The sequence below is a fragment of the Corvus kubaryi genome, unplaced genomic scaffold, assembly GCF_017639235.1.
Source record: "Corvus kubaryi isolate FWS band 111438036 unplaced genomic scaffold, C.kubaryi_AGA036_p1.0 78, whole genome shotgun sequence".
Taxonomy (NCBI): Eukaryota; Metazoa; Chordata; class Aves; order Passeriformes; family Corvidae; genus Corvus; species Corvus kubaryi.
Window position 1 is genome coordinate 3,113,274 of NW_024582065.1, and position 13,006 is coordinate 3,126,279.

General features: G+C 49.9%; 1 protein-coding gene across 1 annotated transcript in view; it reads right to left on the bottom strand.

The window, feature by feature from the left end:
• The window catches only part of ASTN2 (astrotactin 2), a gene marked incomplete at its 5' end in the record, with an annotated part of 241,726 nt that overhangs the window by 22,153 nt on the left and 206,567 nt on the right, over nt 1-13,006 (bottom strand). The window contains one exon of the mRNA XM_042052782.1: nt 8,150-8,291. Coding sequence (XP_041908716.1) covers nt 8,150-8,291 — 142 coding nt within the window. The remainder of the gene's footprint in view (nt 1-8,149; nt 8,292-13,006) is intronic.

The window sequence follows — 13,006 nt, forward strand, 5'->3', positions numbered from 1 at the left end:
AACTGTGACAAGGTGTGCCCAAGCCCAGCTCACTGCTCAGCTGTTTGGACAAGCATGTCCCAGTGACCCAGCCTTGAGCTCCCTTCACACCCACCCTGCCAGGGCAGCATCTCCACACCCAACTCCATCAGCACACCGAGTGAAAACAAGACCCCGCTGACCCCTCCATCCACCACCCCTTGAAAAATCAGCATCCCTCAGACCCTACTTCTTTTTTGTTTTCAGAAACTTTTACATCATGACATAAGCTTTGGCTCTGAGGGTTTTCAGTGAAAGCCAGGGTATTTTTTTTCCCCTTCTCATAACAGAAACCATATTGCTGTATAATCAAATTTATCTCATTCCTGATGAGGGAAGCGAGTGTGTGTGTGAGGTGACCAGGAGCAATGAGGGTGCGTGGGGTGGGAGCAATTGCTCTGAAGGTAGCCAAGGAAATATCCTTGGGAGGGGCATCAGATGGGGGTGACCACACAGAGACCAATGGGCCACAGCTCAGCACGGAGCATCACCCACATCAAGCCCCACCTCACCACAGGGATGCCATCTCTGCAACCCAGCAGCTGCTCCTCAGCTTTCTCTCCCATTTTATTATTGATCTCCTCACTGTGTTGGAAACCCAGCAAAGGGTGTGGCTCAGTTTTAATACATCCATTTTACAGGTGGGAAAAGTCAGGAAGAAGCAGCTAGTTTGAGGTTACTTTTTTGATGTCTGTTTTACTCTGTCACAAATTCAGCTGAAGCCAACAGGAGCTGTGGCTCTGATGGTGAAGCCTTGAAGATGATGCCCCCAAAATGGAGATGCCTCAATTCACTGGCTACTTTTGACAACACAGGCAAGGGGAAAACAACCCCAAACCCCAAAGAGTAAGTTAAAGGCTATTTGAGATCTACAGCTGAGTGCAGCAACCACATGGGCAGGGCTCCATTGCCTGCACAGCTCCCCCATGACAAACTCCCTGCAGAAACTCCCTGTTTCTCTGGGAAAGAGCCATGGCCCTGAGGGGGAGAAGGGGTGGCAGAGCTGGAGAGGTCACTTTGTGCTGATAAACTCCAGTTTGGCAAGACCAGGAGACGGGTGCTTACTGATGTAATGTTCTGCACAAGTCAGAGATTAAAACAGATTTATTTTTTTTTAATGCACACACACCAAAAAGGAAAATGAAAATAACAAAGTGTTCTCTGGGAGACAAGGCTGGTGAAGGACTCTCTGTGCTGTTGTCATTACAAGAAAAGGATGGGTTGGGATGTGCTGGAGGTGTCCTTTGGAAAAATGAAACTAAAAAAAGTTTAACCAGTTTTATGGACCTGCAGCCATATGTGAGATAAGTGCACATTGCTGGCCTGAGCTGGGACAGAACTTGTAGCTCATGGCATCCAAACTTTGCTTTTGAGAGTGGGCAAAAAGATGGGCAGGTGGGATTAGCTTGTGACTTATCTTTCATTTGGAGAAGCATCATATCTCCACCTCTGGGGACCTGGGGTCCCATGCAGAGTCTGTCTGAGCTGATTGATCCCCCTGGACTGTGGGGATGGCTCTGGGTTCAGATAAGACCTGTGGATTCAGTAGTGACTGAACACCTGGGCACCACAGGAGCTGGTCACATCCTTCCTCAGGCATGTTTATGGGCAGAATTGTGCTGCTTTTGGCCACTCCTTAAAGCCTGAATAAGCCAGAATCTTGAGCTGTCTGGAAATATCAGGTGGAGCTGCTATGGGTGCTGGGCAGCTGTCCAACTTCCCACTCTCGGATACCTGGGTCCCAGACTGCATGAGGAAATTAGGAAGAGAACAGAATTTTTTGCAGGGAGCATCTCTTAATCACCTGACCAAAAAAGCAATTCTCACAACTGTTCTCCTGAAGTAGGGCTCATGCGAAGTGTGAGCACGGACATCCCTCACCTCTGCTCAGCTCTAGCTCACTGAGGAGCTTCAGGCATGTCACACCTCTCCCTTCCAGTTTCCCTCGCTAGGCCATGGCCAACAAGGACATCTGCCCTTCTTCTCACTCCCTTCTTCTCTACAAGATAAAAAAGAAGGAAATTCCTGTGTCCTGGAACGGGAGTGTGTTCAAACTGTGCTGTAAGAATCAAACCAGCATGGCCCTCAGCTTTCCAGCCTTCACGAGGAGGGTGCTGTGTACCATGGAGACCTGATGAACAAAACAAATGGCTCCAAGGCAGTAGCACGATGCAGGTTTGGCTGGCTTAGAGCAAATCCAAGCCAGCAACGCCCGTGTTGATATTTATATCACAGCTCTTGTACTCCCTCTCCCATTAGTCCATGAGATAAGACTTGGATGTGTAGTGGCATTAGGTTTCTACACAGTCAGGGATAAGAACACTCTCCAAGTCTGTGACTAAAAGGGGTTGGTGATACGGGATTGCTGATGGGAAAAAGGTGGAATTGCAAAGGTCCATTTGTCTACCAACAGGAAAAGTGGCCAAAATCTTCCTCTCCACCCCATTACCATTCGCAGGAAGAATCCTATATTGGCACACTCCCCCAGCCGCAATTACCCCACACAATAACCCCTCTGTGCCTCCTCCTCCTTCCTTTTCCTCACTCCACCACTGCCAGCCTTCCTCCAGAGGGGCAATGTGAATGGGCCTGGACCCAGACAGGTTTGGGATTTAGATGTTGGCAGACTTTAGGGACAAAAACAAGAATGTTGTTTCAATTTGATTGTCCAGAGGAAGGAGCAGGGGGGAGACTGCCATGGGAGGCAACAAAAGCTGTTCTGTTGCTCTCTGTGGCATGAGGTATGAGCAGAAGCAGAGAATCTGGGGAGGAAAACCTGGTCTTTCAGGAAAAAGGTGGGAGATACCCATAAACTTGGCAGATACTAAAGAAGAAGCTTCTCCTGAGGTCAGGGAAAGGCATCTGACTTCAGATCTGTCTCAGGTGGTTGGGTACTGGTGGCAGAGACAGATCAGAAGGAAGATTCAGGTACAAACACAACATTTAGATGGGTGTTGGCAAATAGCCAGTGTAGCAGCACTGCAGCAGCACCTGGTGGCCCTGGTCTGAGTCACCCAGGCCAGGCTGGACACAAAGACAGCATGAGAGAGATTAAAACCCAAGTTTTTAAAGGGATCAGGTAAACAGGTGATGACGGAAGCAAGACAATATGATCTCCTTAAATCACTCAGCAGAGCAAACGGTGAAGTTGGGAAGAGCCCCCAGACTGGCCACGAAAAAGTCATGAATGTCTTCTCTGTGGTTTTTAGATGTGCATCCTCCTGATGCTGGAAACTCAGCAGGAGCCTAACCTACCTCCATAACTGGGACTTCATGAAAATCAGAGCAGAGAGAGAGATAGTACCCTTCTGCTGAGCCCCTGACCTCCCTGTACAGACCATCTGTCATGGGGCCAATCCCCCTGCAAGCCAGTGATCCACACACAGCCCAGGTGAGCCCAGAGGGTTCCCTGCTGGACTCACTGCAGCAAAAACAAGGAGACACCTGAGCCAGCCTTTGGGCAGCCTGGCTCTGCCACAACCCCAAAGTGCTGAGAGAGGATGAGCCTTCATCCTAGGACAGGCCTAGGATTTAGCAAACACTTGTTCAGCTCCTGACTTGCCTTGTTTGAGCTTCCGCAAGCCAGGAATGCCTGAGCGGAAACAACAGCCATGCACCGCTCGGCTTTGGGAAGCTGGAGAGCATGTGGAATGGGAGAGGTGGATTCAATGAAGCAGCACAGCTCCTGTGCACACAGGGGACCCGGCCAAGGGCTGTAACAGATGTGTTTTAACCCATGCCACTGAGCTGCTTGGGATCTGTCTCCGATTGCTCCAGCGCTCACTCACGTGTCTCCCTGACCAAAGACCAACAATAACAATTAGCATCATATAAGGAGCAGGGGACTGCTGCCAGTATTAACACACTCTTGAGCACCAAGGGTTTTCCGTTCCACTTTTTATCCCAGCTATGCACACGGCAGAGGTCACTCTGCATTAGTCAGCCTTGCTCTGGGCCAGCTCCTTCAGCACATTCAGCCCGTGGGATTGCAGCTGCTGCCTCTCCATGCTCTCATGGGCTCTCCCTGCTCCACACCTTTGCCTCTTTCCTTAAGCTCACCAAAAAAAAGGGATGTTCCATGTTATCCCAAGCTGAGCCTGGCCCGCTGTCGATGGCCTGCAGACCCTACAGAGGATGGCGCTGGCTGGGCAGGACCTGGTGGGCCCTGGCTGCAGACGGGAGCTTTGTGTTGTCATTCTGAACGCTGACTGAATCCCCTTCCATCCAACAGCAGTCCTGAACCTGCACCCCCTAGGAAGAGGTTTCCACCTTTCCAACACCCCTGAAACGTGCTCACTCAGAGCCTTTGGGCTGGTTCATGATCACTCTGGGGAAACCCCATCTGAGGCAGCAAAGGCAATGTAAAGTCAAGGTTTCTTCACAGCATAGGAACACACTCCAAGGAAAAGCTCTGGAAGGAATCCTGATGACTTCCATATTATTTCCAGTAAATTTTGTGCTGATTCTTGGCACAAACACTGGAAATGAATAGGCTAGGTCAGGAATGTAAATAAAGCGAAACACTGGGATTTAATCTAATCTATAATTATAGTATCTGTGGCGCAGGGAAGAGGCTGGTGTGTTTGCACTGCAGATCCATTGAGGAGCTGGAGGGGGTTTTCATTTCCCTTTCCAGAATTTCCCTTTTGGGCTGAGGGATACTTGGTGTCTCCCCAAGTATCTGAAATGAATGTGCTGGGCTGGCAAAGCTGCCTTCTGGTAGCCAAGCAGGTACAGCTCAGCCACAAGGCATCCCCAGGCACTCCCCGAGCAACGGGATGAGAGCTGAGATGGATGAGCTGGGCTGAAGGCTCAGGGAGGCTGTGGGGTGCCCAGGGGAAACTCCTGCCTCCTCAGTGAAGAGATTGGATGGGTTTGTGCAGTGCTCAGTCCTCCAAAATGAGTTTGACCTCTGAGACAAGCCAGAGCTCTTTCTCCTCACTGGCGTTTGGTGCTTGGCGCATCACAAGCTGCCTGTCACAGCCTGGCGTTCCCAAGGCTCCCAAACCACCCATCTGAGTGGCACTGGCTGCTGTCCAGCCTGGCTGGTCCATGCAAGGTGAGCACTTCACAGACACATCGACATCTCTGTCTCTGCCCTCCTCACCTCATCCTCTTCCAGAGCCACCTGGGAGGAAGCTTGACAGACTGCTGTGGTCTAGCTGACCTCAGGGGAGAGCAATCCCTTCTCCACTTCACAAGAATATAAGATTTTTGCTTTTTAAGAACTGAAGTCAAACTCAACAGTCTTCAGGGACCACCCTCAGTATCCCTGTGCAGGTCCATGGGAGCGCATTCCCACGAATGCAGCATGGATCCCCATGGATGGGCACCCAGGTGTGACAGACTGGCAGGAGTGTCCACACGTGTCCATGAGCCTTTGGAGCACGTCTTTGTTGACATGATCTGCTTTCCCTGGAAAACCCTCTATGCAGGGACTGGCATCTCAACCCCAATGTGTTACGGGCAATGGGAAGAAAAGGCCTGACAGGCAACATATTTTTGTCAGACTGAAACTGCAAAGCACAAAGAAATTAGTTCTCCTTTTGTTCATTTATGTTTTGGAATTACAGAAGTCTCAAAAGCAGAGGAATCAATCAGACTTTGTTTATTTGTTTGCTTGTAGAACATTTTTTGGGTTTGTTTTCATAGCCCGGCCCAGCTTTGATCTCAGGCTGGTAGTACTCCAAATGAATGGTCCACAGCAGAGTGTAATTGCTGTAGGTACTACAGAAGAACAGGGACAGGATGTTCAACACATTTACAGGGCAGAAGAGACTTCCACGATCTGACAGTCCCCTTGCTAGGGTTATGTGATACCCTCAGACTACTGCAGAAGCAAATAATTTGTTTTTGAGGAGCTCTGACACTGCAGACTGTGTTCTCACCTCCCAGCCTAGAGAACAGCACAGGGCCCTGCGAGTGGCTATAATCAGGATTATACCCAGCCCAGAGCTATTACAGATAGCTATTTTTCCACAGAAACAAATGAAACAAGCAGAAGAAATTCAATTTAAGAAATGACCCCGTGCCCGTGTTTGTGTTGTTGTTCTGTCTGTGCGGGCGCAGAGCAGCGTTAGCCTCACATTTCACTGCTCTGGCTTTCTTTACGCTGTGTTGCAACCGTGTGGATGTCTGAGCAGAGGAATATTTAATGGGGGTGCCTGAGGATCCGAAAATGCTCCGTAAAAACGCTGGGTAGGGCCCAGGTTGGAGCAAGCGGGTGTGTGTTGGGCAGACAGCACCCACGGCAGCTCATGCCAAGGTGGAGCAGGGGTTGCCAGTCCGTGCCACGTGCTGGGGCAGGCAGCTGCAGCCAGTGACGAGGGGGTGCTGTGGTGTGCCCACATGCATTCTTTCTGGATGCCCAGGAAGGTGGGTCCATGCCCCAGAGGTGCCCACACCAGCATGTGTCCGTCCATGTGCACCGCCCCGGGAGCGCAGAGCCAAGCCCTGCTGAGCATGAGCTGTGGGACAGAGCCAGCACTGTGCGTCACCCCGGGGCCTGTCCCCACACAGGATGAGCTCCAGAACTCCCTGGTGCCAGGGGACTGCTGCCTGCTGGCTTCCTGCAGCCATGGCTCACCACAAAAGCTGCTGTCCCTTGCCCAGGGGCACCCACAGAGCAGGAGCCACCCCCAGGGCTCAGGGCCAACTCTGCTGACCACCTCCATGGCAATGTGCCTTGGGACTGGGGAGCAGAAGCCTGGCTTTGACCACAGGGATGACAAAACCCTGGACAAAGCCCTCCATCTTCCACCCAAGGCTCTCCCAGCCCCTTGCAGACACCAGGAATTAGATCACAGAGCCCCTAAAGTGACGGGTGAGTGCAAATACCCCTGCCTGGCAGATGGGGAAGATTACTTGGCAGCCCAGGCTGCCCAAGAGCCAGACCTGCTGGCTCCCAGCTCCGTGTGTTCACCACGGCAGCAACTCCATCAAACCCAGTGGCTCTTCTCTCTCCCAGTGCCCCTGGCAGCTGGGAGCTGAGAGCTCACAACGGGCCAGTTTTATGGGCGTAGGGTTATTAGCGAGCTCTGTGGTTGCTCCAGCCTCTCCCTGGCACCTTTTCAGAGCAGCTCAGTTTCCAGAGATATTAATAATTATATTTATGCATTATAGATATTTAACAAGAAAATGTCTGATATTATTAAATGGCAAGAGGTATCACTTGGAGCCCACTCCTGGAGACAGCCCTGCTCCAGGGATGTGCAATAAAGGCTTTGGAGGCTGTCAACATACTTAACTGGGGGGTGGTGGAGGGAAAGTATTAATCAAGGTCTTAAAAAGTTCTCGCTGACAGACTATTTGCCAGCTCTCGCTTTAAATGCTTTTGTGGTCCCATAAAAAGTTTCATTACTCACTACAAAATGTGTTTTAATTATTGCAGTCGCTCTGACATTAAGCCCTGGGTGTTTCTCTCTTACTCTGTCTCTCCTCTGTCTCCTGGCCTCTTTGCTCTATTTTTCCTCTCTTACTGATCTGACTCCTGATATCCCTCTCAATACACAGGATGCCCTGGCTAACGAGCCAGGTTGGAAAGCCCAGACCCTGTCCAAATGATACCAAAGGAGAAGTTAAAATTCAGATGTTCACATTATCCCTTTGCTCTGGAAACTAATTAATCCATGAGATTAAAATAGAAAATTCAACCCCCAAAAAATATCTCAGAAGAGTGAAATGTCCACAGTATCTGGGTGGTGGGCAGAAGGATTTGGTGTCTCTGATCTGCTGTACGTCCTACTAAGAGAAACAGCAACTTATAGAAACCCCTGTCACACTTTTGCCATCTATTTCATCCCACCAGGCACTTGGCAACTTGCTCCAAACTGACATCAGCTCAGTTCACCCACGAGAGACAACCCTGTCCACAGGCATGGACCTGGAAACCCAGAACACTGAAAGCAGGTGTTATCCTGGAGTCTCCCACTGACTCCCAGTGCCTCCAGCACTGTACTGGCAGACACTGATTTCCCATTTCACCAGCTGAGTGTAACACCCAGAGCAACAGGAAGAGTCTGACCATTTGTCTGGTGTAACACACTGCTGACCAAAAAGGTCAATAACAACTCAGTAACAGCATTGGAGATCCCTCCTTGCCCCCAGCAGCTCCCCACACATCTCTCCTTACTTGTACAGACCATCTGGTTCCAGGCACTTGAAAATGACTGAATAGAGGCTGGTTTCAGGGACATCTCCGTGGCTCCGACCCGCTGCCACACAGGAGGTCGCGAGGCCAGAGAGCAAATCATCCGCAAAGCTCAAGGATTCTCCTGCAAAGCAAAGAGAGGAGCGAGACCAGAACATCAATACAGGCGTAGAACTACTGCTGACCACTTAAAAATCACTGTAGAAACATCTCTATACAGGACAGACAATCAACAAACTCAAGCTGGCTGTGGCTGTGGAATGCCCCAAGTCTGTGTGGACAATGTCCCCTGTGGACACAGCAAGTAGGAAACACACCTGGGCCATCAGCTGTAGCAGGGACCCTTGGTGGGAACGGGGGCCAGGGCTAAGTCACTGCTTGGCCAGGTACAATCACAGCACAGAGGGGACGTGGGGCCTCACTGCAGACACTGCAGGAAGAATCACCATCCAGGGATGGGCCCCGGATGATGTGTAAGCCTGGCTAAACAGGGATCTCCTGCCCTTGCTGCATGTCCAGCTCTTGAACAGGGCATGGCCTTTTCCAAAAATTACGTGCCACAGCAAAATGTGTTTCTGCTATGTTGTACTAACAGCCAAAAAGACTTTTTTGGTGCTTGGGCGGAATTGCTCTCAATGTGATGGATTTATTTTTTTTAAATTCAATGACAGTCAGTAGCTTTGCGTTCCCTTTCATCTGCACTCTGCCAGCTCCTGGAGCTCTGACTGGAGCTCCTTCAGTTGTGCTGAAGAACACTTTCTTCTTTATAAGCATTCGAAGAAAAGAGCCGCTAATTAAAAATACTGAAAAACCTTTCTTTTTGGTCTTCTGGTTTATAAAGCCTATTAAACACTTAGATCATGACCCAGCTGAAACTGAAAACGCTCCATTTATTAAGGTTTTTGGGCATGACTATCCACTGCTGTGCAACCTGTCTCCTTGCAGTGGGCAGCCTGTCTATTGGTTAGAGCTCATTGCATTTAATTCCCATTTCACACTGGTGTAACTGAAAGCCCGAGGTACCATGGAGGAAACTAAGACAGAGCAGCTGCCCAGGCTGTGCCCTATTCCCAGTGATGGGAATCGGAGCAAGGGCTGCTGTAGATGACAGAATTACGCTGGTGTAAGCCAGCCTGGGCCCAGATTGCTGTGCCGGGTACCTCGTGCTTGTGGAAATGTCAAGACATCGCAGCAGAGGGAGGAGGAGAATTCCCCTCTCAGCACTTTATTTTTTTAAAGGCAAGAGTGACTGAGGAGTACTGAAACAAAGCACCAGTCCAGGTTCTTGGTACAGACCCTAAGGAACAAGCCAGTGGTATAACCAGCCCAGAACATCCCACTGTGAAGCTGGATTATCCAGGTAGAAGAAAAAAATCCCCTCATCCCCAGCCCCTCAAACCGCATTTGCGTCCTGTCTCAAAATACACAACTCAGTAACAAATGTCCCCCTTGGCTAGAGAAAAGAGCAGCAATAAATTCTTTTCCTCCCTGAAGGAATCCAAGCCTTAATTATTCATTTTAATGCTCCCAGCACGACTTGTTCTTTCCAGACTTTTTCAGGCAGCTCTGTCACCAGTCTCTGTAGCTCAACCCAGCTCCTGGCCCCAGGTCTGTCCCAAATCCCAAGACAACTCAACAGGCAGGTTGGGTTGGCAGCAGGAAAATCCCTGCCTGGAAGTCACGAGCGCTGCCCGGCCTTGAGCAAGTCCCTCAGCTCTGGGTTTACGGTTTAAGCAAACAAACCCCTATTGCTCATTTCCAACTTTCATTTCCACCCCTTTTCCTACGACGTTGGGCTGGATTGGGGAACTCCCTGTCACCAGGAGTCACTGGGAACAGACTCTGCTGTGACTTACAAACCTGATGAATCACCAACAAAGAATCAGGACCAGAATGTGTTGTTGAAGTAGAGCAAGGGGTTTTAAGGCTCTTCCAGCCTCAAGAAACTTCCCTTCTGACCAGGAAGAAGCTTCATGGCAGGACAGATCATCCCATGGATGAATGCTGTGGGATCTCACACCTTTCTCTAAGCAGTTGATGAGGGCTAGGGAAGAAAATAGCTGGGCAGAGATTGCAATGAGAGCTGGGCAAGGCCAAGGGGAGATTTGGACTGGGCAGTCCCCGGGTAGGAGCATCAGCCAGGACATCTGTGCCAGGGAGCACAAGAGATGGGATGGGCTGAGACAGGGAGAGGGTGGAACCAGACTTGCAGGAGACTGGAAATGAGAAGGAAAATGTCATGTGCAACCACTGACTCAAAGACTGTATTAAGGCCAGGTTGGACAGGGCTTGGAGCAACCTGGTCTAGTGGAAGGGCAGGGCAGGCCATGGCAGGGCAGTTGGAATGAGATGATCTTTCAGGTCCTCTCCAACACAGACCATTCTGTGATTAAAATTGCACAGCTAACTCTCTCTAAGACACCCATTAGCTTCCGAAAGCTCATCCTCATTGGTCTTTCTGGGTAGTTTTGAGGAAACAGGCTGGCAGGGAGCAGCTGCCTCCCACAGTGGTCTGGTTTGCCATGGATCAGACCTGCCCAGGCAGTGGAGTGCATTTCTGACCCCCTGCACAGGAGGAAATGAAGCTTTCAGGGTCTGCCATGTGTCTCCGCTTGGATTGAGCCAAAACCCTTGCAACAAAATCCACAAAGCAAGAGGGTGCTTTTTGCTCAATCCTGAACCTCTGGGGAACTCTTCCCTCTTGTTGGCTCTGCAAAGCAAAGAGGTTATTATGAAAACAGCAAAATAGATGCTAACAAAGATGCTGGAACATCAGCCCTAAAGCTGGGATTTTTCTGTACCTGTATAAGGAGCAGTGAGATCACTGGTGGTGCCAGACTGCACAGACCATGGAGCAAAGACAGGGAAGGGACACCCTGGGGACAAGCCAGCTACCCAGAGCTGTCAGTCTGCAGCCAGCACAGGGAGCTGCTATTCCGTGCTCTCCCCTGGGCAAAGCAGAGCACACGGAGACTGCGTTTGTTCATCTCACACAAGAGAAGGCAGAGATCATTCAGTCCTCAGTGCTCTGCGAGCAGCGGAATGAAATTTCCTGAGCCTTCTCTAGGAGCAGAAAACAAGGTATTCCCTAGATTTAGACTGGAACCTTGTCAGTGGAACAGAGCTAAGGCAACAGCTGCTTTTGCTGGAATGATGAGAGGATTATCATAGAATCAGAGAGTGGTTTGAACTGGAAGGGACATGAAAGGTCATCTCCTTTCACCCCACCTTCCCCCTGCCCCCTCCAACACAGGCAGAGACCTTCCACTAGACCAGGTTTCTCCAAGCCTTGTCCAACGTGGCTTTGGACGCTTGGGCCACTTAATTGACTAGTAATGTTGCCCTGCCAAGAAAAAGTGATCATGGGATGATGTAGCAGCAGGAGAGCACTGACCCAACTGCACGAGGCCATGTAAGAGCTCAGTGCACAGCGTTCCTCAACTGTGCTCAAGACCAAGGCACAGGAAAAGAGGAGAGAAGATTTCACGGGGAAACAACAAAAAGCCCAAATTTACTAAGAAGAACAGGAAAAAAAGGCCAAATAGAGACACACGACTGTGAACACATCAACAGGGCAGGCACTCAGATGGAAAAGGAATAGTTAGGCTAATGGGCAGTAGTGGCAAGAGGAAGTAAATTGGACATGGATAAATGGTTGGTCTACCCCTGCACAGGGCAAATAACCCAACCATCTTTTAAGAAGGAGTTTGATCACTTTATAAAAGGGATTACATGGATAAGTAGCTTGTGATGGAAAGCAAAGGGGCTTCTTTTTCCCGTCTGGACTTGTGTTCTCACACACCCCGCCAGCAAATATAAAGAAGGATTTCAGCCTCCCAAAGCAGCCCTGAAGCACAAACCTTCTAGATTGCCTGAGTATCTTTGCTCACGTTATTAAATTTCAGAAAGAATCCAAAGGTTCTCTGCAGAGTAAATGATAGCTAAGTAGATCATCTCTGTGGAGTAGGAGATATTTTATTGACCAGACAGACATCTGTGTCCTTCATTAATAGTAATAAATAATTGATGTCACACTAAATAAAGCAATAAGCTGTTACAGATATCAAGGACAAATAACTGGCTCCTCTGAGGATGCCTCACCTGTGTTCACTTCTCAGTAGTAAAAAAAACCCAGAGCAGAGCTCAATATCACCATGGAAAATGTTGTGCACAGAGCAAAAAATGTCACTTGCTGCTCACTGATGACAGGTTATGGGGCAATGGTGCTCAGCTATGGGATGCTGACACTCTGAAGAGCAAGGAGTTAATATCCCTGCAAGACTCTCTTCCCCCTCATTTCCTTGCCTTCTCCGGGCTGATCTGCCCCAAACCATCCACTTCCCCAGGCAGCTTTTGAAAATCCATCTCCGCTCTACTAATAACTGTCAGGAAGATGCAGCTCCCTCCAGGTGGCATTTCCCTTCTCTCTCCAGTGCAACCCCTTGCTACTGCCTCATCCTCATCCACAGGCATGGCTGTGGAGTTTGGCAAATCTCCTCTTTTTGGTTTTCTAAGCATCTTCTACACTGACTCTGGTGGTGTGGCTCTCCTTAAAACAGAGGGAAATAACAAAAAGCACACTTGGAGCTTGCAGAGGGGTCATTCCCATTCTGGGAAGGTTTGCAAGCTTCTCCTGGCCACAGCAGGCATAGCTGGGGCTCAACCCACTGGTGACACTCTGGAATAACCACCTAGGAACTCAACTCCATCCCTGGAGGAGAAGGAGGAAGAGGACATCCCCAGCTCCGCTGCCTGTCTGCAAGGCTGAGCTGGCAATGTGCTCTCCAGAGAGCACATTTCTCGTGGCAGGAGGCTCAGACGGGCAGGAACAGGGGCTGA